At 38.7% G+C, this 25,183-nt stretch overlaps 1 protein-coding gene and 1 long non-coding RNA gene across 25 annotated transcripts in view; one reads left to right on the top strand and one right to left on the bottom strand.

Annotated features, from left to right (window-relative positions):
• Positions 1 to 15,506, top strand: part of LOC127867859 (uncharacterized) — a 47,258-nt gene extending 31,752 nt beyond the window's left edge. For 3 of the 5 annotated variants that reach the window (XM_052409352.1, XM_052409355.1, XM_052409354.1), the window contains one exon: positions 8,418 to 15,506. In XM_052409352.1, coding sequence (XP_052265312.1) covers positions 8,700 to 12,836 — 4,137 coding nt within the window. In that variant the 5' untranslated portion in view covers positions 8,418 to 8,699 and the 3' untranslated portion in view covers positions 12,837 to 15,506. Of the gene's footprint in view, positions 1 to 4,694; positions 4,897 to 7,526; positions 7,595 to 8,417 lie in introns of those variants that run through there. The other 2 variants (XM_052409353.1, XM_052409356.1) reach the window with 2 other exon arrangements.
• Positions 15,507 to 15,717: 211 nt separating this feature from the next.
• On the bottom strand, positions 15,718 to 17,792 carry LOC127867861 (uncharacterized). 20 transcript variants are annotated; one of them, XR_008043762.1, is made up of 7 exons: positions 17,233 to 17,791; positions 17,067 to 17,146; positions 16,594 to 16,765; positions 16,208 to 16,250; positions 15,950 to 16,035; positions 15,866 to 15,908; positions 15,718 to 15,822 (listed from the first exon to the last, which is right to left on the bottom strand). It is a non-coding gene; the product is annotated as an uncharacterized LOC127867861 (long non-coding RNA). The 20 variants fall into 20 exon arrangements; XR_008043760.1 differs by lacking the exon at positions 15,866 to 15,908 and adding an exon at positions 16,079 to 16,164 and having other exon boundaries at positions 15,748 to 15,865; positions 17,233 to 17,792; XR_008043769.1 differs by lacking the exon at positions 15,866 to 15,908 and adding an exon at positions 16,079 to 16,164 and having other exon boundaries at positions 15,808 to 15,822; positions 15,950 to 15,992.
• Between the last annotated feature and the right edge of the window lie 7,391 nt (positions 17,793 to 25,183).

Below are 25,183 nucleotides of genomic sequence, written 5' to 3'. Positions count from 1 at the left end.
AATACCTGTTGCCATTTAGAGAAACAGACTGACAGCTCAATGCACATAGTTCCTTAGTAAACACTTTAATGATATTCCTCAAAATAGTAAAAATCAGAAAGACTCTACCTGTCAGTCATGTTTTGAAGTATTCTAAAAAAACAAACAAGTAAATTCGATGATGTTATCACCCGAAATCACATATACAATTTGTGTAACATTTTAAGAAAAGTATGACATACATACTAAGTTAAGATGAACTTAGTGTCCTTTGTGAAACTGGCCACCTGAAGGCTAGAGTGCATCAATGCCGGAAGGTCAGACAGCATAATCGCGCTATGATATGATACTTATAAGTGCACCAAGTGATACTGCTATCAAGATACTCACTCTTCATTGGTACTTGACATAAATTGAGTGTCACCAGTGTACTGTTGAAGGTTGCATGTATCGTTTCTTTTTTTTTCTTTTTTCCAGAAGCGCTGTGGGAAAACTGCGCTAAATACATGTGTGTAAAGTGTTCTCCCAGATAAGCCTGTGCAGTGAGCATGTACTAATCAGGGACAACAAACCAGATTTTATTTTTAAAGAGACTACCTTAAATGGATAAAAATCTGTGAAAGTGAGAAGTGTCTACCCTGATTAGCCTGTTTACTCTGTACAGTGCCCTTTTGTTAATCTTATCAAGTTTTTACACAGAACAATTTGTTTGGAGTTTCCATAAATTAAGTAAATTTTCTCAATAAAGAGGTATTGTCATAGCCAGCTCGTCGTCCGCCGTCCGCGTCGTGCTAAAACCTTTACATTTTGTTAAGGTTTTGAACATTGGCTCTCAAATCAAAGTGCTTCAACCTGCAACTTTGAAACTTCATATGTAGCTGCACCCTGATGAGTTCTACATGCTACACCCATTTTTGGGTCACTAGGTCAAAGGTCAAGGTCTCCTCTAAAAAAAATCAAAAATCTGACAAGCTTTCATTTATTCAAAACTGCACCCACAGCCAAGGGTGGCACCTGTTATGCTGTGCTCTTGTTTTATTTATTGACATGATCTATTAAAAAATGAGTCTTATGCCATATGCTCCAGCACAGCCTGCACAATCTCGCAGGAGCTACGCTGTCTGGTCAGGAGCTACGCTGTCTGTCAGGAGCTATGCTTTCTGGTCAGGAGCTACGCTGTCTGGTCAGGAGCTACTATGTCTGGTCAGGAGCTACGCTGTCTGGTCAGGAGCTATGCTGTCTGGTCAGGAGCTACGCTGTCTGGTCAGGAGCTACGCTGTCTGGTCAGGAGCTACGCTGTCTGGTCAGGAGCTATGCTGTGTGGTCAGGAGCTATGCTGTCTGGTCAGGAGCTATGCTGTCTGGTCAGGAGCTATGCTGTGTGGTCAGGAGCTACGCTGTCTGGTCAGGAGCTACGCTGTCTGGTCAGGAGCTATGCTGTCTGGTCAGGAGCTATGCTGTGTGGTCAGGAGCTATGCTGTCTGGTAAGGAGCTATGCTGTCTGGTCAGGAGCTATGTTGTCTGGTCAGGAGCTACGCTGTCTGGTCAGGAGCTACGCTGTCTGGTCAGGAGCTACCCTGTCTGGTCAGGAGCTATGCTGTCTGGTCAGGAGCTATGCTGTCTGGTCAGGAGCTATGCTGTCTGGTCAGGAGCTACGCTGTCTGGTCAGGAGCTACTCAGTCTGGTCAGGAGCTATGCTGTCTGGTCAGGAGCTATGCTGTCTGGTCATAAACCACGAAACCTTGCATGATTTTATAGCAGACAACGTAGCTCCTTACCTGACTGCACATTTTTAATTTAATTATTTAGAAAAGTTTATATTTTTCACCTTTTTTTTCAAAATCAGAATGTACATCGAATATCTTTTAAAAAGATATTTCTTGTTTAACCTGTTGTATTTTGTTTCATCTGGCCCATGTTTCCTTGTATATTCCTTGTTTACGCTAGTTCAAAATGCTTTAGGCTACACTGAGCTTTAGTTATGCACTCAACTAAATGTAACACAGCCAAGAGAAAGATCTGTTGTTTGCAGTAGTAATCATAATAAATATGACCTCCTGTATGTGCATTATCAGACTGACAGCAGTGCATTAAAAAATTGTACTTGCATAATGCGGAAAATAAATATCAGCTTTTCTCTAGAAAAAAAACGGCCGGACTATGTCACTATGTTCACTATGATAATTACCCCTCAAATTTATGTTTTTGTAAAGACTCATTGAAGTTACCTTCAGAAAGGTTGCATGGTGTGCACGCTTAATGAATTCTATTGATCACCCGCCCACCTGGTTAGTTTATTTACCTAGCAGTAGGTGGTTGTTTCATCCCACATAGATCGCCCACCTGGTTAGTTCATTTACCTAGCAGTAGGTGGTTGTTTCATCCCACATAGATCGGTATGTTATGTGCTTATCAATATTTTAGTTAAGTAGCACATTTTCATGAATTAAAAAAAAACTCTTTATTTTTTGTTATATTTTCGCTCTGAAATAATGGGGTTTAATCCATGTGCAAGATTACTTTCTTCCAAAAATTATATAAAAATGATCTTAAAGTGATATAAAGATCAGTCAATCGATCATCTACTCATTTCTGATTATTATCCCCCGCCATAGGTGGAGGGATATTGTTTTTTATCCCCCGCCATAGGCAGAGGGATATTGTTTTGGCGTTGTCCATCCTTCCGTCCGGCCGTCTTTCCGTCCGTCTGTCCGGAGCCATATCTTGGAAGTGCTTTCGCGGATTTCATTCAAACTTGGTATAAGTATATATATGGATAACAGCATGATGCACACCAAATGCATTGTACACCCTCTCTTAATAACGGAGTTATGGCCCTTTCTTAAAAAAATGCTTTTTGTGTGTGTCTGAAGCCATATCTTGGAAGTGCTTTGGCTGATTTCATTGAAACTTGGTATGAGTGTATATATGGATAAGAGGATGATGCACGCCTAATGCCATTGTACACCATCTGTTAATAACGGAGTGATGGACCTTTGTATCTTGAAAAAATGCTTTTTTGAGTGTCAAATATAACACTTTTTTGTCCAGAAGCATATTGGCGGGGGATATCAATTCAACGAATTTGCTTGTTATCAATTAACATTTGAGGCTTTTAAATGTTTTTATCTCTTTTCACGCTTTGTCATTTCACGAAAAACTTTAACATACATACTTTCATAGTGTCATCCAACCATAAAATTATAGGAACTTCAGTCCCTTTAATCTGTGACAATATTTATACATGTAGTTACACAGTGCTATTTGACCATAAATCTAACTATAGGAACTAGTCCCTTTAAACTGTGATAATATTTATACATGTAGTTACACAGTGCTACACTGTAACTCCAATAAAGTGCGGTCCGTTATAACGCTGTGTCCAATATAACGCGGGGGGTCCTTGGATCCCGTTTTTTCTCCAACCTTCCATTTCTGATTCAAATCCATGTTATGCAACTTCATGTATTCTCAGAAAATTCAAAAAGGCGGGCGATCACAGCTTGATTGCTTTATCCGTCTGTTTAACTGATTTTAATCGATTAGAGGTTAAACGACACTCAACAGCTTATTGGTGTTAATCTGTTTTTTGATGTCAATAAAGGTGTGAAAACTCGCGAGTCCGTGTTTATTACACGTATTCCCTATCAGAGCAGTTCGGTGCGCTAATTTCAATAAGGCAAGTGCAAGCGGAATAATTATCAAATTAAAGTTATTTTAAACGATAACCTGTTGTTTTTTTGTATTTATCGTGTATTGTATTTCATTGTATAAACTAAATATTGCTGTGTAAGTGTGTTATCGTTTATAATATGCTACACATGCATGATAAATAAAAATATCTTTTGAGGTTTTTTTTTACATGCTGGGTATGAAGCAATAAAACATTTCTTTGTACATGTATCGTATTGCATTCAATCTAAATTTAAATTCGCTCGTCCAATAAAAGCTGTGTCCCATAATGCACTGTACTAATTATTCTGAAAAATGGCGTAGGAATATGAATTTGCTTACGAAATTTGTAAACATATTTCTTGTCATAAATGTTTAACATTATTTTTTCGTAAGTGATGTTGTAATTATATTGGATTGTCGGATAAATGTGCACATTAGAAAAGCGGTATGTATACTGTTATCGATCGATTCGTTTTTTATGCATGTATTTGCAGATGACAATACACAGGAACTATAATATAGGCCATACAATACCTGTTTTTATAGCCCCCATAAATAAATAAGCTCAAAACTTATAACGCTGTCCGTTTATAACGCTGTTGCGTGGCTTGGACCCCGTCATCCGCGTTATATTGGTGTTACAGTGTATTTGACCATAAATCTAACTATAGGAACTAGTCCCTTTAAACTGTGATAATATTTATACATGTAGTTACACAGTGCTATTTGACCATAAATCTAACTATAGGAACAAGTCCCTTTAATCTTTGACAATATTTATACATGTAGTTACACGGTGCTATCTGACCATAAATATTAAACTATAGGAACTAGTCCCTTTAATCTGTGACATAATATCCATAGTTACATCACCCAAGAGTATAGCGGTATGTTAAGTTCAGACCTGTTTACATTCTATCGGGAAATGGCTTTCCAGGAATAGCAAGGAGTGAAGCTTGGAATAGCAAGGAGTGAAGCTTGGCTTCTTTCTTGGAAGGTATTGATTATTCCCTGTCAGTCCTTGGGGTTGCCACACTTCACACTGGTTCTGTTACTCATTCCTTTGCACATGTTTTCAATGTATCAGTTAGTATAGTGATATGTGATCTGTGTGATGTCTGTGTGAGTGGACGGGTATATACATATGTGTGTGCCTGAGGTTGGAGCCAGTTTACAATGTGATTGAGGGACTTGTGACAGGAATATAATGGACAAAGTTGTGTACTTAAAATTCTCATTAAATGTAAGACATTGTCTGATGTGTTTGATGGAGTCAGCTGTGATTGAATCATTTTGATAAGGATGTCATGTATGCTCTAATGATGTGTTGGAAGGAACAGTTACATTTGTACTGTACTTTAAGACATAATATAATAGCAAAGGATATCTCAACAGAATTAGCACATGCTAAGTACCATACCCCATTCAACTGTATGCATGACTATCTTTGTGGTATTAAACATTAATTGTGCATCAATACAGGGTTTTTTCTAGCCATTTTGGCAAAAATGAGTCTGTTCAAATTTGGATTTTTTTAATTGATAAAAGTGGCAAATTTGGGAATTATTTATCGAAAAAAAGGAATGAGTTACAGTTATATAATTATTATGTAGGATGTTTAAAATTAAAGTTGAGATATAGAGTCTAATAATCATAGGTCATAAGAGACATTTTTCTTCTTTTTTTTTGGAAATTGGGATTTTTTTAAATAATTTCTGATAGGTATCGGTTCTGTTTGCTTTGGGACAACACTTTCTTTTTTGCTGAGGAACAACACTTTCTGTTTGTATTATATTTTCATTTGAAGGAGCCCATTTTTAGCTCGACTATTATATATGAAATATATATAGTTGAGCTATCCTACTCACCTCGGCGTTGGCGTGAGCGTCAGCGTTAGCGTCTGCATAAGCATGCAAATGTTTAAGTTTTCGTACTACCCCAAATATTTTTTTGTCCCTTGACATATTGCTTTCATATTTTGCATACTTGTTAACCAACATGACCCCAACCTATAAACAATAGCAGACAACTATATTAAGCATTTTGTCATAATTATGGCCCTTTTTCCACTTAGAATATGCAGCAAATGTTAAAGTTTGCGTACTGCCCCAACTATTTTCAATGTCCCTATACATATTGCTTTCATATTTTGCATACTTGTTTACCAACATGACCCCAACCTATAAACAAGAGCAGACAACTCTATCAAGCATTTTGTCATAATTATGGCCCCTTTTATACTTAGAATATGCACATTATTGATGAATCTATGTTAAAGTTTGCGTACTACCCCAAATATTTCCAATATCTTTTGACATATTGCTTTTATATGTTGCATGCTTGTTTACCAATATGACCCCAACCTATAAACAAGAGCAGACCACTGTATCAAGCATTTTGACATAATTATGGCCCCTTTTACACTTAGATAATTGAACATTTTGCTTAAATTGCCTGAACTTCTTTATTTATGATCACATTTTATTATTACTTTCACAAAACAACACTTACCTGAATACCACAATTGATTCCACCCAAACAATACCCCTAGCCCCTACCCAGAATCCCTTCCCCCCAACCTCCCCCCCACCATTTTTTTTTTAAACATCATCTAATAAATTACCACACCCCACATTTTACCCCCCTCTCACCCCTATCCCCCCTCCCCCCCAAAAAATTTTTTTTGTCCTTTTTTAATTTTGAAAGATGGTCTAATAAATTATCGAATATGAATAATTTCCACATGATGGCTTACGTTATACTGACATTTTAACACTCGAATAGTCGAGCGCGCTGTCCCCTGACAGCTCTTGTGTCTCTCTTAAGCAAAAATCCAGTTTAGGACAGAAAGTGTGGTATCCTATTAGAAGACTCTATACATGGCATCCTAAGATTAAGCCCCCTTAATGCAGAACAAAGCTCATATTCTTTCATGAATTCATTGCCAGATGAAAACAGGAGCATGTTCATTTAACTTGTCTTAGCTTTGTTTTTTTTCTCAAGGGATATTGTGCTAAAAGGTATTGTTTAAAATTGTGTGGGTAATACATCACTTTGATGTCCAGGCCAACTGATAAGATTTCATATCAATTAGGTTTCACTTCAAGCTTTTTGTAAAAACAAGTTTTTTCCCTCAAAACTATTTGTTAATTAGTTTTTTACAATTTGATATACAGTAATCACTTTAGTTTTTTTTACACTCTAAATTTTGGGACACCCTCTTTTTTAGCCAAAATAATTAATTAAACTTGCCAATATTTCTGGACAATATGAACTCTTTAATTTGGGCATTAATTATTCTCAGCAATTCTTATTTCAATAAATAAAGTTATTATAAATTATAAATGATTGTTTATAACTTAATAAATTGTTTATTGATAAATCATGGATGAGTTATTTTGTTTCAAAGGTGCATTAAAAAAACCTCTCCATCAAAGGAATGCCAGTGCAAATAATTTTTCTAAGATGTTTTTTGTTTTTCTTACATGGAATGGTTGCTGTGTTTACAGCCAAAATTTCAAAATTTTTATGATGAAAGTAAATTTTTATATAGACACTAGCCTGAACTTAACTTCTTCAATTATTATGGTTGCACTTAAAGTTACAATATACTAATTCAAATCGAATGTGGAACGGATGAAAACGGCAAAGCTTAAATGAAGAAGAATTGATTGCAATTGGCTTTCTGTCAAATACAAATCGTAAAACGATAAAAATTATCCTTGTATAATGCCCTTATGTCATAGTTCAGGGCTCAACATTAACCTAAAAACCAACTTGCCCTGCCAGGCAAGCACTTTGAAAATCTACTTGCCCTGCACATAAAGCCACTTGCCCAAACATGTGATGAACTTTTTTCATGTGTTTTTATAGATTCAAGGCAAAAAGTAGTGCACCCAGAAATGAACAATGAGCTCTTGTCATCACTATACTGTTCACAGGTTTGCAAAAAATTGCTTCTAACAATTTATCATTTCTCAACCATTCAAAGTCACTTTTCCATTTTTGTAAAAAGTTGTGTTTTCGCTTCAATTCGTATTTTTGGCACTTTTGGATGATTTTTCTGTGCAATTTTTATTGGATTTTGCAGACTTACAGTTACTTGTAAAACCGAAGCTAAATAAACTAGCCATTTCTCGTCTGCTAACAGTACTGTAAACACCACGTGAACCGTAACAAAAATGTCAATTGACGTAAAGCAAAAGATTGTTGAAAATGTATGTTGCAAAATATGAAATATATATATACCGAAGCTATTTATTATTGTTTTTATTTAGTTAAATAATTTTAGTAGTTTTTTTGTGTGACTGAAACCACCAACAATGTTATTTGTAATGAATAGTAATGAAAAAGATCAACACACTAGCATTTGATGTTTGGAATCCCAAGCCATTTACCGCTTTTCTAAAAATAATTTGGAAATGCATGCACACCTTGCTTAGTTAGTTTGGACTTCAGCAAAAACAATTGCCAAGGTAAATTCATGAATTAGGCAAACCATTCCTATTTATTTGTACTATTTAAACACAGAAACACACGTTTTTCTTTGTTCTTTTTTGCACTTGCCCGGGCGGACAACTAGATTATAAAATAACTTGCCCGGACCCAACTTTTACTTGCCAGGGGCAATTGGACAACCGTTAATGTTGAGCCCTGTAGTTTATCAAAACTTTATCCAGCAGTATCTAAATATTTCATGCAAATAAAAATTGCAGCTGAACACAAAACACAATATCTAATAGTCACATCATTTTCTATTTTCAGAATTTGGTGCATATTGGTAGTGGAGAGAGTCATGAAGGTGTTTGCGAACAGTTTAAGGGAGAAAACTGGTGGGAAATAAGAAGCGAGACAGCCGCCAGAGGTTCCCAGGAGAAAGTTCTCTCCCTTATTTGAATACATCAGCTGTTTGGACAGTTGGGCACGACAGATATCAAGACCATTTCATTGGTGCTAAACCCTAATCAACTATGCTCACTTCATGAATCCAGCTCTGCAAAAGAAGCAAATTTAAAAATAATAATTTTTCCAAAAAAGTTCTAAAATATGGGTCAAAATCAATCACAAGGTCCGGACGGATTTCCAAATCATTATTTAAACTTGGAGCCTAACAGTCGCATCAAGGATGACAAACATGGAGGCTGCTGTGAAAGTGACAAAAAGGATGTATTCAAGAAAACAAGTACCACCACACAAGATATGGAACAGTTTCGTTGTGTGAAAACTCGAATTGATAAATTGATAGAGGATTGTTTGATTTGTGAGAATACTGTGGAAGACAAGTTGCCAAAAAAGGACAAAACTGATATAACAATACAGGATTTTAAAAGTGAACTGAAAGCTGAAATTAAAAAAGAAAAAGTGGAGACACATGATAATGATTTAGAAAAGAGTGCCAATGAAGAAAAAGATGCCGCTGAAAATAAAGATGTTGGTGATGATAATGCTTCTGCAGGAAATAGTGATGGAAAGGATGGAAAAGGTGCAAAAAGTGAACAGAAAGATAAAGGACCGTTGGATCAAATGAAGGTCTCTGATATTATTTCAGAAATGGTCAGCACAGAGTTTACTGCATCCCATATGTATCAGCTGCAGAAGAAGACGATAACAACATTTAATACTTTTATTGATAAAGTGCTGGACTCAACATTGCAGAAAGCAATCATACAAGAGGAGGTAAAAACGTCCGAGCCTAGTATCATTAAATTGTGCACTCAGTCAATGATATCAGGGGATAAGGAAAGTGAATCAAATATGAAGTTAAAATCTGGGAACAATGACAAACTAAGTGGCACTGGTGGAGTAAATACTGTAAATACTGAAAACATGGTGAAAAAGACCAAAATAACATTGAAAGATCATATTGAAAAACTGCTCGAAGAAAGTATTCAAAAGGAGATGTTTAGTGACAATAATAAAGATGACATTATTTGGAAAGAAGGGACAGGCCACAAGTCGGAAACCTTCAATGCTCAGGGTATTCTCAATGATATGATACTGCAAGGGCTCAAGGGAGGGGCTTCTAAGGAAAGGCCCCAGAATGAAACTGGGCCAAGATTAAATATAGACAATGTTAACAAAAATCAGAGATCTTTTAAACCTATGGAAAAACTCGTTAGCACTCATATACCCTCGGGATATAATGGTGTTGTGCCTGCCAAAGATACTCATTTAAATGAAAAGGTACCTCAGAAATTCGCAAATTATGACCCCCTGCATGGCCCGCATAATCACCATTCTGTTGACCATGACATTAGACATGGTTATAAAGACACTCGGTTTATCGATAAACGTGAAATAAGGGACCAGAATACCATTCATCAGCCGTATACTCCTGCATCTCGGCTCATGTTGCCAAACCGCAGTGAACATATGGCGGGGAAGCTTGTCCCTCGACATGCTGACCCGTCGTACAACCACCTTCACCCCTACACTGCCAATGAATATTTCCGCGGAGGCTTTATGAGCGTTGGTCGCCTTAGCCCAGGTCATGCTTACAACAGCAGGGACGGCAAGCCCGTACATCACCCCAGGGACTGCGGTTGCTCAATCTGCCTGGGTAATTCTCACCAATCTCATCTCGCCAGTAAACTGGAGCCTCACTTTGAGCCTTCTATAGAGAAACACTCACCGAATTTACCTCTACATCTAGAGAAACACTCGCAAAATGTAACTCCACATCTATCTTCAATGGAGAAACATTTGCAGAATTTACCTCCACATCTATCACATATCTATGGTCAGATGATGCCAGCCTCGGGTCAGGCCCATGCCACACATTCACCAAAGTACTCGCCTAATCAGCCAGTGCCTAAACTTGTGCCACCACATCCTTCCAAGGAGCACATCATGCATCTGATGCCACCAAGTGATGGGTTGACTGCAGGAATTCCTAACAATCGCCGTGGTAGCTTCTCGGAGAGTTCTGTCGCAGTTCCCACTCCTGTATATTGTCGCAATAACAGCGATGAGACCATTCAGCATGAGGGTCGATATTACAAGACCCCACCCATGGGTCCAGGGAATATCTCAGTACATGCCCACCCAGTCATGACCTCAGAAAGGCCAAGCCCAGGTCTCAATGTTAATTACTCTCCCAGACAGAAGGAGTTCAACAGAACGTTGAGTTCACAGTCTGGGGGCTCTGATAATTCAGACAGCCCTCTGGATTTAAGTGTTAAGAGATCAAGTCAGGAGCCTATGAGAACCAGATCAGCCAGTTACAGTGCACATATTCCAGGTCCCTCAAAACGGGGCAATGGCCCCAATGTTAACTCGTTCATAAAACATTTAGAGAACAGTGTAGATAAATACTGGCAGGAGAGTAACTCCCCTGAAAGTTCCCCACCGGGTATATCCCCGCAATCTCAAAAGTACCTGCACCCGAATGCTGAACACCGTGGTGCGTCACCGTCGTCATTCTATCAGAGCCAAAGCCCTAACATGACCTCTCCCCAAGGGTCAGTCGTACCGCCCCAGCAGCGCTTCCCGTCCCCCCACTTTGCGGGCGGTATCACCCTGGGCCAACCTCTCGTGAACTTGGAACGGGAACGCAATACTCGCCCAACAGGAGAGGCAACTCATATTCCCAGTTTCCGAACGTCACCGTCATCATCTCAAGCAACAGGAAATCAATTGTCTGGAAATAGTGGTTACATGGAGGCTAGTCGTAGTGCAAGTAATAATGTTTCTAAACACGAGCCTATTCAAAATATTATTGGTCAACATGATCCGAATGACATTCTGTACCTGATTTGTCGATTGTGCTCTCAAACCTATGGAAGTCCATACGCTTTCAAAAAGCACTTCCGCAGCAATCATGGCTTTGAACCCCGAAATGAACACACCATAGTACAAACAATATCTGCCACTAAAACGGCCATGCATGTTCCTCTACGAACTGAGCTTCAGGAAGTAAATTTTGTTCAACAGTCACAGGTTGAAAAGTGTCCAACCCCAAACGCGGAGGTTTGTAGAAAGTGGTATGCTCATAATAAAGGTTCGCTCTCGCCTGATGAAACAAAGAGTCAGGCGTCGAGTGAAGACGGAGAAACAAACTTTGTTCAAAAATCATCCACGTGTGACAAAAGTGAAACAAAGTGCTTGGAGTGTCCAGAATGTGGCAAGACGTTCCAACTGAATGACTTTGGTTCTTATAAGCGCCATTGTCGCCAGCATGGCGGAACTAAACTGAATGGCCCTTTCACGTGTAGTCATTGTCATTCACATTTCTCTGATCAAAAGCTGCTTAAAGAACACGATATGCTCCATTTGAAAGATGTCTCAGGGGAAATGAAACAAAACTTTAGTTTGGGAGCAGACTCCAAATTCAATACAAAAATAGAATCTCCACAGACTGGCAGTCCATGTTCATTACCGTGTAATAATGTGAAATTTGAAAACTATGTAGCACAATCGGATCATTCATGTCCACCAGGGAGAACGAGTGAACTGGTGAATTTAGGTAGAACAAATATAAGTTGTGAAAATATAAGCACAGATAAAATCAAGAGGGAGGGAACTCCAGCAACAAAATCTCGTCAGTCACCAGAAATAGGCACTAGTCATTCGGGGGTCATGAAGTCAGCTGCGGAGTCCATGACCTCCCAGGTATGTCCAGACAGCAGCTGGGACAATGTTGTCAAGGGAGATGCAACATCAAACAATCCCGATGATGCGTGCGCCGCCTCTGAAGAATGCAGTTCTCCAAAATCTGAGTCAGCACAGAAGGGGGAAGAAGTGTATGACAGGAAAACAAAGGTTTCTGCTCAGAACTCAGAATCCAGCGATGGTAATACTGAAGATAGCCAGGATTACTCAGGACTATATAAACACAAGAAATTCTTCAGAAAACGAGACAGCTTATCGAGTCAGGACGGTCCGGAGGCTAAGGTGTCCAGGCTGGATAATAATGACTCAGATTCATCGTCTGTGAAAGCTCAAGTTCATGTTTCAGGAAAAGTAGCAGGTGTTGTAAATTCTGACTCGTGTGATTCCTCTGGACTGTCCGATAATGGGACCACTACAAGCTCAGTAGTGGATAAGACTAAACGAGCATTCGGGAAAGTTGTGGAAGTGAAGGAAGAAAAATCTCCAGTAGTAGAAACTAAGCTTGAAGCTCGACATAACCTTCCATTTGTATGGGATCGGCCTATAAGAGCCCAGAACAAACAATTGTTATAAATCAAGGGAGATAATGAGTTAGTTTAAATAAATAATCAGCTGCAACAGTTACTGTTCTTGACTAGTGTAATTAAGTAATGATTTAGAATCGTAAAGAATTGATTAAGCTATTATATTTGTTGGTAATTGATAAACTGAAAGTACCAAGTATTTTGTTTTTCATTACATACTGATAAATCTTATTTTTACCATGTTCTTGCTTTCTGATAAACAAATATCATTATCCATTTCACAAAATTAATTTAATTATGTTGCTTCCATGGTTCAGTCAGAAGGTGTATCTGCAAAACATTTCTATATTGGATACAATTGAATAATTGGATATATCATTAAACTAGATTTATTATGTGATTTCATGGGTAAAAAATGGGTAGGGTTAAAGTGCTGTTTAAGATTGAAAAGTGAGCTACACAGCTCATACTCAATTGTTCCAATAAATGGATTTGTATTCTTCAATACTTGTATAAGACAAGCAGGTAACGAAATTTCGCTCCTGATCATTATACCTAGTATATCTGTGATTTAGTAATTGTGAAAATTCAAGCATTTTATGAATAAAAATGATAGTTGGATGACTCTTGAAATTGGTTAACAACACAATATAATTGATAAGCAAGACTTAAAAACTTAATTCAGAGGTTCACTAGTCTGTCCTAAAAATAGATTGTTGTAGATTGTGTGTATGTAGTTATACAAGTTATTATGTACATGTATCAGGTTTTGCCCTTGAAAAGGGTCATGGGTCAGTGTATGGCTTGGAATTTAATGTGCAATGTTTACATATTAGCCTCGCTTTGGGAAAACCAGGATTCGTGCAGCATGTGGGTAAAGTGTTGTCACAGATACGCCTTTGCAGTCTGCACAGGCTAATCAGGTACAACACTTCTTGCCTAAACTTGATTTTCATTAAGAATCAAGTTTCTTTCAACTAAAAATTCCATTAAAGTGGAAAATGTCGTCCCAGATTAACTTGTGCTTGCTGTACAGGCTATTTTGGGGCACCACTTTTAGCACATGCATGAAGCCCCATATCCAAGAATGTGGTTTATATTAAGTAAAAAGAAACAAAATAAATGGGACGATGGCAGGGTGGCCATATCAGTTACTGTTGTTCTCAATTGACTTGTTATATTATTATATTTTGCTGTACCCTAAGATATTGCTCAAAGCGTTAATAATATTCCATTTTGTCTACTAAACTAGTGTTTGCAGATACATGTATGTTTGTAATAGTCATCATGTGAGATTCACACAAAGACAGAGGGACTATTTTGTCCTGAAATGATTTTCAGTTATCTGTTAATTTAAATGTTATGTTATTTCTATTATAGAAATTCCTTTTCCCTTTTACAACTTGAATTATTTTCCAGAATGTTAAGAAACATATGGAGTTAATGAAACAGAATTATAGATGTATTTTTATGCTGCCTCAAAATTTATTTTGGGGGGAGTATATAGTCGCCGCTTCGTCCGTCGGTCCGTGTGTCCGTCCGTGCACAATTTTTTGTCCGGGCTATTTCTCAGCAACTAATGACCGGAATTCAATGAAACTTTATGGGGAAGCTTCACTACCAAGAGGAGATGTGCTTATTATCAGAGGGTTCTGGTCGGATGATTTTTCACAGAGTTATGGCCCTTTTAAATTGTCCATTAACTGTACATATAGTGCAATTCTTGTCCGGGCTATTTCTCAGCAACAAATGACCAGAATTCAATGAAACTTTATGGGAAGCTTCACTACCAAGAAGAGATGTGCATATTATCACAGGGTTTTTTCAGCACTGTCTGCGCCTCCGGAATTTTTGTTGTTGTAAGAATGAAGTGTCTTATAACTTGTGTGACTAACCAGTGTTTGTTTTGGTAAAAAATATCTGCTATAAGGTTTTGACTGTACAGTTCTTATCTCAGAGTGTAACTGTAACTGAAAAACAAAACTGCAGTACTTGAATAAACGTTGAACATGCCCAATATTGCATCTGTTTATATACATGTAAAGAAGACAAAATAACAAATAAAAACAAATTTATTTGTTAAACCACTGAATTATTTAAGAATGATAAATTCCCAATTTTTTCCCAAATGAGCCTTTTTATTGAAGCAAAAATTCCCAAAATGGCCAAATTTGTCGATAAAAAATTCCCAATTTGGTCAGACTCTTTTTCCCAAAATAGGCAGAAAAACCCCTGTATCAGCGGTTTCTGCTCGGATGATTTTTCACAAAGTTATGGTCCTTTGAAATTTTTCATTAACTGTACATATAGTGCAATTCTTGTCTGGGCTATTTCTCAGCAACTAATGACCGAAATTTAATGAAACTTTATGGCAAGCTTCACTACCAAGAGGAGATGTGCATATTATCAGCGGGTTCTGGTCGGATGATTTTTCACAGAGTTATGGCCCTTTGAAATTTTCTATAACAAATTTCTTGTTCCCCCAACTAATGTGCTCTCAAGACGTTTTCTTTTATCTGAATATATATTGCAATATTGTGACCAAAAAAAACTTTGGGGAGCATCACCTGTCTCCGACAGTTTCTTGTTGTTGTTCAGAAGTACATGTATGTATAAATCTCTGTACATCGTTACAGTGCTTACAATCTTAGTTCATTATAAGACTGTAAACTAGTCTTCTTGCAGAATTAACACCTCTTTTGCTGTATCGTAATTTTTTTTTTTTAAATAATCCATTATTTTGGATAAATAAATTCAGAGCTGTGTGAAAATATTTTTGTACCAAATGTACTTACATGTTTTTAGAATTAAAAAAAGTAATGTTAAACATCTATTTTCTACCATTATGTCGTGTTACCTACCAGAACCATTAGTATAGACAGCTTGAGCCTGAGCTCTGGGAAAATGTTGCTTAATGCATGTACAACAAGTGACTATTGTTATAGGAGATTAGCCACACAGGCTAATCAGAGATAACACTTAGAGCCTAAACCTGACTGCACAGGCTAATCAGAGATAACACTTAGAGTCTAAACCTGACCGCACAGGCTAATCAGAGATAACACTTAGAGTCTAAACCTGACTGCACAGGCTTATCAGAGATAACACTTAGAGTCTAAACCTGACTGCACAGGCTAATCAGAGAACACTTAGAGCCTAAACCTGACTGCACAGGCTAATCAGAGATAACACTTAGAGCCTAAACCTGACTGCACAGGCTAATCAGAGATAACACTAAGAGCCTTAACCTCATTGCACAGGCTAATCAGAGATAACACGTAGAGCCTAAACCTGACTGCACAGGCTAATCAGAGATAACACTTAGAGTCTAAACCTGACTGCACAGGCTAATCAGAGATAACACTTAGAGCCTAAACCTGACTGCACAGGCTTATCAGAGATAACACTTAGAGTCTAAACCTGACTGCACAGGCTAATCAGAGATAACACTTAGAGCCTAAACCTGACCGCACAGGCTAATCAGAGATAACACTTACAGTCTTAACCTCACTGCACAGGCTAATCAGAGATAACACGTAGAGCCTAAACCTGACCGCACAAGTTATCAGAGATAACACTTAGAACCTAAACCTGACTGCACAGGGTAATCAGAGATAACACTTAGAACCTAAACCTGACTGCACAGGCTAATCAGAGATAACACTTAGAGCTTAAACTTGACTGCGCAGGCTAATCAGAGATAACACTAAGAGTCTAAACCTGACCGTACAGGCTAATCAGAGATAACACTTAGAGTCTAAACCTGACTGCACAGGCTAATCAAAGATAACACTTAGAGTCTAAACCTGACTGCACAGGCTAATCAGAGATAACACTTAGAGCCTAAACCTGACTGCACAGGCTAATCAGAGATAACACTTAGAGCCTAAACCTGACTGCACAGGCTAATCAGAGATAACACTTAGAGCCTAAACCTGACTGCACAGGCTAATCAGAGATAACACTTAGAGCCTAAACCTGACTGCACAGGCAAATCAGAGATAACACTTAGAGCCTTAACCTCACTGCACAGGCTAATCAGAGATAACACGTAGAGCCTGAACCTGACCGCACAGGGTAATCAGAGATAACACTTAGAACCTAAACCTGACTGCACAGGCTAATCAGAGATAACACTTAGAGTCTAAACCTGACTGCACAGGCTTATCAGAGATAACACTTAGAGTCTAAACCTGACTGCACAGGCTAATCAGAGATAACACTTAGAGCCTTAACCTCACTGCACAGGCTAATCAGAGATAACACGTAGAGCCTAAACCTGACTGCACAGGCTAATCAGAGATAACACTTAGAGCCTAAACCTGACTGCACAGGCTAATCAGAGATAACACTTAGAGCCTTAACCACACTGCACAGGCTAATCAGAGATAACACGTAGAGCCTAAACCTGACCGCACAGGGTAATCAGAGATAACACTTAGAACCTAAACCTGACTGCACAGGCTAATCAGAGATAACACTTAGAGCCTAAACCTGACTGCACAGGCTAATCTAAGATGACACACGTAAAGCTTTTGGCACATGCAATAAGCCATGTTTTCCAAGATAATGGCTCATATGTTCCTCTTATTATTTTACATCTCTTAATACAAACTTTATTTTCTGTCACTTTAAATGGTTGTAAAACAAGTGAAACTTTTTACTGAAATAATAACAAGTAAAGTTGAACATCAATTCCTATTCTTTTTGTCTTGTCTGTTGCATGTTATAAATGTTGTTAAAGGGTGAACAGTTTGTGACAACAATAATTTTCCTGTGTAAAGTATCGCACCTATGTGACATTTGTACATACTCCGTCCTTTTCATGGCACATTGGAGTGGATAAATGTTGTTGAATCTTTATTGCTTTTGGATATGATCTATAACTATCATTTAAGTCAGCACAAAAGTAAAAAATATGAGTCCTGTTTTGGGAAAACGTAGTTAAATGCATGTGCTTAAAGTGTTGTCCAAAATTAGCTTGTGCAGTCTGCACAGGCTTATCAGGGATGAAGCTTTCTGCCTCAATTAACTGTTCACTTTTCACTAAGAAGAGACCTTTAAAAAAAATAAAACAATATAAGCAGAAACTTTTGTCCATGATTAGCCTGTGTAGACTGCACAGGCTAATATGGGACGACACTAAATGCACATGCACTTGGTCTGTTTTTTCCAGGGCATGGCTCATATGTAAACATGCTGTTATAATGATGAAATGTTTCAGATTGTGTATTCATTCATTATATGACAGATCCTGATGGAATAAACAATTAAGAATTGTGTAAAATATGTGTTGTTCATTATATGACCCAGCATCATGCTAAAGTGTGTCCTATGCCATATGGAAGCAGCATTGCTCCAGACCTGCCTGGGCATGTGTAGCCTGGCCATGGGTAGTCTGTGAGCTTATGAGACTACAGAACCTTGTAGGGGCAGCTCCTGGTCAGATTGAGATGTAGGGGCAGCTCCTGGTCAGATTGAGATGTAGGGGCAGCTCCTGGTCAGATTGAGACGTAGGGGCAGCTCCTGGTCAGATTGAGATGTAGGGGCAGCTCCTGGTCAGATTGAGACGTAGGGGCAGCTCCTGGTCAGATTGAGATGTAGGGGCAGCTCCTGGTCAGATTGAGATGTAGGGGCAGATGCTGGTCAGATTGAGATGTAGGGGCAGCTCCTGGTCAGATTGAGATGTAGGGGCAGATCCTGGTCAGATTGAGATGTAGGGGCAGCTCCTGGTCAGATTGAGATGTAGGGGCAGCTCCTGGTCAGATTGATGAACTGCTCATATTTCTCTGTTAAAGGATATCGTGTCACAGGAAAAACAGGCCAACAGTGAGAACATTTTAAATTTTAGAAATAAAATGACAAAACATGCTAAATGAAAAAATATGTTTATGTCTGGACGGAAACAACTTAGTATCATTACTTGCTTGTGTGTGTTTGGTTTGTCATCATCATTCTATGCAGTTTGGGTACCCTCGGGCTACTTATCTGCTCAAGACAACTTCACAATTGAATATCGTAAATAGCTGGACATGGCAACGTTAATTAAAATTCGTCCCAACGTTCGTGAGTCTAGTATGTACATAAGGTGCTGGGACACAACCTGGGTCCTCGTAAAGTGCAGCGCCAGGCGCAGAAGAACCTCACAAACTTTGAAATACACATACTTCGGGATAACTGTGAGTAACAATGGATTTAAATAACATATTCTTGTCACAATAACGTAGATTTTGGATACAACTTCATGCTAGGTTGTGTCTGTATGAGATATACCGTTTTCTGATGTTCTGGTGCATCTAGGACTTGTTTTATTATTGTTTGAACATTTGGAAAACTGCTCATTTCAATAGGTTCACATAATTTATTTTAATATTTGTTTTGGACTTGATCTTTTATCTGTTGTCTCAAAGAGTTCATAGCGGCAAACTTTTATCGGATGTCTTGGCAACTCTCTTGGACTACTCCATGTCTAATCAAAATGCTTCTGCTACCTTCTGGAACCTTCAGCGCCTGATTGCAAATTGAACACTTCAATTAAATAAAATATTCTGTAAAAACACATTTCTTTTTTGTTTATTTCAAATTCTTAAATACTCAACATGTTTCTGCCATAGCAGAATATTTTATACAGCAGTCATTGTTGAAGCCCGTGCAACAAACTACACATTAATTTTCAAAACACCTTGTTCAGTGTATCAGATTAATTTTACACACCCTAAGTAAAATGTTTTATAAATTGAACACTTCAGCATCCAAGTTTTGAAAGTTTTAACATTTGGACGCAGAATGTTATCTCTATATGGTTCTTCAAGGTTCTGCATAACATTTGCAACCAATTGGAACCCATCGATATGGAATCAGCACCTTCGGAAAGACTTCTGCAAAGCTTATTAATTTTTAAAAAAGGGCCATGGGCCCCCCAGGCGCTCACCTGCGACCCAAAGAAACTACCCGTAGACTATTCTTAAAAATGCGAGCTGATTAATAAAAATTGGACCAAAAAACTAACTTCTAGAGTATTGACATAAAAAAATTAATTTGCCCTATTGCTCACATGACCCAGTTTCAATCTCACCTCAACAAACCAGAGGAATTCTCTAACTCGACCGTGAAGTCATTTGAACAATCTTAATAAGTTTGATTAAGATTGCACCCAAAATTTGACTTAACAGTTTAACAAAGTTTCACAATAGCCAAATAAGGAAAAATGTCCTGTTTTTGGCGGCAATATTTTTTGAAGAACCATAACCGTTTTTGAACTCAAGTGAGCTATATTTAGAACAAATGTTCTAACCAAGTTTCATAAAGATTGGACCAGAAATGTGACTTCTAGAGTGTTAACAAGGGTTTACTATAGCCATATAATGAAAAATGCCCTGCCCTCAGGTGACCATGTTCTTCAACGGACCGGAAGCATGTTTGATCTCAGCCCATATATCATTAAAACAAATGTTATGACCAAGTTTCATGAAGATGGGGTTGTTAATGTGGCAATTATGGTGTACACAACGTTTTACTACAGCCATATTATATATCATAATGATAAGAAAAAAAGCTCCGTTTCCTGGCGGCCTTGTTTTTCAACAGATAGGAACTATTTTCGGACTTATCCAATATATTATAAGAAAAAATCTTGCTAAGTTTCATGAAGATTAGTCAATAAATCTGACGTCTAGAGTGTAAACATGGTTTTACTAAAGCCATATACCCGTGGCTGCTATGCTTTTCAAGCAACCGGAACCATTTTTGAAATCTTCCAAGATATTATTGGGAAACATGTTCTGACAAAGTTCATTTTTGAAATCGTCCAAGATATTATTGGGAAACATGTTCTGACAAAGTTTCATTAAGATTGGACTATAAATGTGCCTTCCAAAATGTTAACAATGCTTTACTTTAGCCATATAAGGAAACATGCCCGCCCCTTGCAGCCATGTTTTTTCAACAGACCGGAACCATTTTCGAATTCATGCATGATATCATTAGAACTTATGTTCTAAGTTTCATGAAGATTGGACAATGAATGTGCATTCGATATGGAAAACTGCCATGCCTCTTGGCAGCCCTGTTTAAAAAACAAACAAACACGGAATCATTTTTGAACTCATCCAAGATATCATTGGGAGTCAGGACAAATCTTCTGACCAAGTTTTAATGAATTTTGGACAATGGTTGTGACCTCTAGAGTGTTAACAAGGTAACTGTTGACGACGCATGAGGGACGACGCACGACCCAAGTTGTTGTTCTGAGTTTATTTACAGGTCCCACGCCCCTTCACGGAGTCATTTTAGCTGGACCTACACGACCCACGTTGACGACGCATGACAGGCAAATGCGATCACAAAAGCTCACTTTAGCACGTTGTGCTCAGGTGAGCTAAACATATCCACCACTAGCAGAATATGCAGGATCAGACAGCAGAACGCAATAAAATGTTGAATACAATATTAAAACTACCCACAAATCTTCTGTTGGTTGTGTATTGCTGATTGACATTCATCATCAGCATGGAGTCCCTCCGTCGTCAATGTTTTGCTATTGACATCTCGGGAGGGTGGGGCCACCGTAGCTTCGGTGTGAATGTCGATAGCTCTACTTCTTCCAAGCTGCATCATCTCGCCTCAGCCACAACCAGCTGGACGACTGCTCTGCAGCTTGGATTAGTTTTTGGATAGTACGCCATCTATCCCTGCCAGTAGACCCGACTGCTGACATCAGTCGTCACACGAATTGTGCACAAAACCCTCTAACGCCTACTTCTATGGGGAGCAACCAAGTCCAGCCTCTTTGGTTGCAAGCTCTGTATACTTGGAATTTTTCCTCTCGTAGGCCTCCTCGCATCTGGTTTCCCAAGGTACCGTTAACTCGATTATGATGAGTCGTTTCCCTGCCTCTGACCACAGCACGATGTTGTGCCTGAGGTCTGTCTGCACGATACTTAGGAAGACCAGCTTATTGTCAAGGTCAACATTCATGCTCCATCCGGTTGCGCCGTTGAGGATTGAGGTTTTCTGTGTCGGCTGTCTATGCGCAGTGTCACACGGCTTCACGAAGTTAATCATCTGTTGTCGCGGTGTGCTACTGCGTTCCTGTTTCCTTTCTTGTTCCAGCCAGTCAGTCAAATCTCTGAGGACGTTGTCGTGGCACCATCTGTATCTTCATTGTGATAGAGCTGTACGGAAGCAAGAAAGAACATGTTTTAGAGTGCCAGGACGGTCATACAATTGGCATTTAGGGTCTGCTATGAGTCCCCAACGGCAGAGATTTGCGGGTAATGGTAGGAGATCATGGACTGACCTAAGGAGTAAGGAAAGTCTGGTGGAGTCATACTTCCAGATGTCGTCCCAGGTCAATTTCTTGTCAATTTTATTCCTTGTTGCCCATGCTCCCTGTCGGCCTGTGTTCCCATTTCTGCTGCTCTAGCTGTTCTCTTGTTTTATTCTGACGTCATGACTTCTGCCTGGATCATGGTGCGCCTCTCTTTCTTGTCTGCTCGGCTCCACAGAAGTTTTTTGTCGCGCCAATCCCCCGACGTCCGACAGCAGCCGACCCTACAATGTATCTGTGCTTGAGCGAATCCTCCGCTTGGCTGGCAGTCTCAGTGGCCGACCATTTCCTGCTGGTGCGGGTAACAATGCCTGCTTCTCGGATATGCTCATCTGGGGAATCTCTTAGGGTGAGTACCAGTCTTGTCTTGGCTATCTTGAATTCCTCCACCAGTGAGGACAGTGGGAGTTGAAGCTTTTACTCTTTCCGTAGTGGAGAAACTGGAGGGCATTCCTAGCCACTTCCTTAAGTGTCGGCTCGTGGTCCTCTCTAGGGCTTCTATAACTGAGCTGGATACATCATACAGCATCATTGGCCAGATAAGTATTGGTAGTAAGGCATAATGGCATAGCCAGGCTTTGAACTTTCCAGGGAGGTTGCTGCGGTCAATCTTCTTCAGGCCCTCACCTACCTGGGTTTCAAGCTTTCTGACATTGTCGCTGTCCAGTAGGCTTGAATCAAACCATTTCCCAAGACATTTGATAGGGCTCTTCATTATCAATAAGATAATGCCCAGTGGAAGAGTTATGTCTCACGTACAAACTTATTATGTATGCCCATCCTGCAATGAAAGGTGCCGATTCCTTGGAATCGTTGCAGTAGTGGTCATTGAACTAATTGTCAGCAGATGGCAAGACCACCGAGAGATGAATTTCCCTTACCATTTAAACGGGACACTGGAAGCGAGGCCGTCTGTTTAGCGATTTACGAAATGACACATTTATAATTTATTAACTACTCATTAATGCACTGCAGTGGTTATCTCCTAAAAAGGTGATACACGTTGTTGAGAATATGAAACGGCATGCTTTGCCGCCATGGCGCGTTAACGTCGGCCGTCGATGACGGCGACGTCATTGTAATTGTTATGATTTAAATAGAGTAAATTAAGGATCGAACCGTTAAGACGCGTAGTACTTTCTAAGCAACATTTATCACACACGTCTCATATACAAGAATTATACATTCGAATCCAGATGAGGTGTTTACTTGTTTTCTAAATATTAAGTTTGTATGAAAAAAGTCAAGTACCATCTAAGACATACGTGATTGCTTGCCATAGATGTCAATAACCGACTGCAGTAAACCTGAGATAAAACGATAGATAGATAGATGGATGGATGGATGGATGGATGGATGGATGGATGGATGGATGGATGGATGGATAGATATTTATATAGATAGATTTATTTCTGCAAGGAATGTATACATGGGCATTTAGAACATGTACAAAATATAAAAATATCACATAAACGAAGATAAATATACCATGACATACACACCAAACACCAAGGATAACACAAAGAAAAGTAAACCCATATTTTCATTGTGGTCCTGTGTGCTGGTGGCAGGACATATAGTGGCACTTATAAAAATGGAGAATGCATAACATGGAAGATAGGATCAATGTTGATAAAAATTGATGACAAGAAATGATTCCTTAATAAAAAAACAAAAACAATATACATGAAAAGTTACAGATTTTCTAATAAATGAGTTGTTAAAGACGACTTAAAAACAGACAATCTATCAATCTGTGTTATACTGAAGGGTAAATTGTTCCATAATGAGCATCCCGTGTAACAAAAGGACTTTGAACCGAAACCTTTAACTTTGGGGACAACAAATGCACCTTTTTGAGTTGACCTGGTCCTGCATGAATGAATAGAGGCCTGCAGAATAAAATGTTCTCCCATATAGTCCGGGGCCGACCCATTTTTAATCTTAAACACATGACCAAGAACAATCTGGTCTACACGTTTATTGGCTGGTAGCCTGTTGAGCAATTGAAAGTGTTCTGACCCAATATGTGCCCTTGCATCGAGACCTAGGACAAATCGCAATAACTTATTCTGGGTGGTTTTGAGCTTATTTTGTAACACTTTGGTGAGACTATGGTACAATATAGAGCAAGCATAATCAAAAGACATGACACGAAGTTTCTTGGTTTGCTGGGCGTAATATTCTTTCTTTTTATATAGATATTTTAACCTAGAGTTGGCCTTCTGAATGACTGAACGAGCCATGGTTTCAAAGGACAAAGTTTAATCCAATGTAGCCCCTAGGTATTTGACTGAAGATGTAGTTTCACTAATGGTACCATTACAAGAAATATCGAGAGAAGGGTTTGACCTGATTCTATGCCCAGAACCAAAAATAATAGACTATGTCTTACCTCAATGCAGAGACAACTTATCATCAACCAACCACTGACTAACCAGATGTAAATCCTCTTTCAATAAACTTTCAATATCAGTTTAACACTTACCAGACACGAGAATACCTGAGTCATCTACATATAGGAGGAGCTTATTTTTAACCACAGCAGACATATCATTAACATAGATTAGGAAGAGCAGGGTCCCTAGAATCGACCCTTGTGGAAAACCACATGATATTGGGGCTGTACCGGAATGAGTGCCTGAAACATCAACAAGTTGCTGTCTATCTGAAAGGTATGATTTGAACCACCTTAAGATATCATCACCAAGACCTGCTGCACTATGTGTTGTTGTTGTAACAATTATCAGAAGTCAAAATAGTGTACTTAAAATTGTAATTTGTTATATTGTCCATATTGTATATGTTATATACTTGGGTGAAAATAAAGTCTTGTTCTGTTCTGTTTATCCTGAGAAAAGGTGATGCATAGAAAATGTTTCTCTCACGTGGAATCGACCTCGTGAGTTGATGATAACTAGTGTTAACGAATAATTGTCATAGTTAGCCATTGTTTCATGTAAACAAAGTAAAAAGTTCCTTACAGAGAAAAACGATCGGTAGAAAGGTGAAGTGTTGATATGTTTACATTTACAACAATTCTAACAACATTCATCATGATAATTAAA

The sequence above is a fragment of the Dreissena polymorpha genome, chromosome 2 (assembly GCF_020536995.1).
Source record: "Dreissena polymorpha isolate Duluth1 chromosome 2, UMN_Dpol_1.0, whole genome shotgun sequence".
In the NCBI taxonomy this organism is placed as follows: Eukaryota; Metazoa; Mollusca; class Bivalvia; order Myida; family Dreissenidae; genus Dreissena; species Dreissena polymorpha.
The sequence above is the reverse complement of the archived record's forward strand: the minus strand, read 5'-3'. Positions and strand labels throughout refer to the sequence as shown.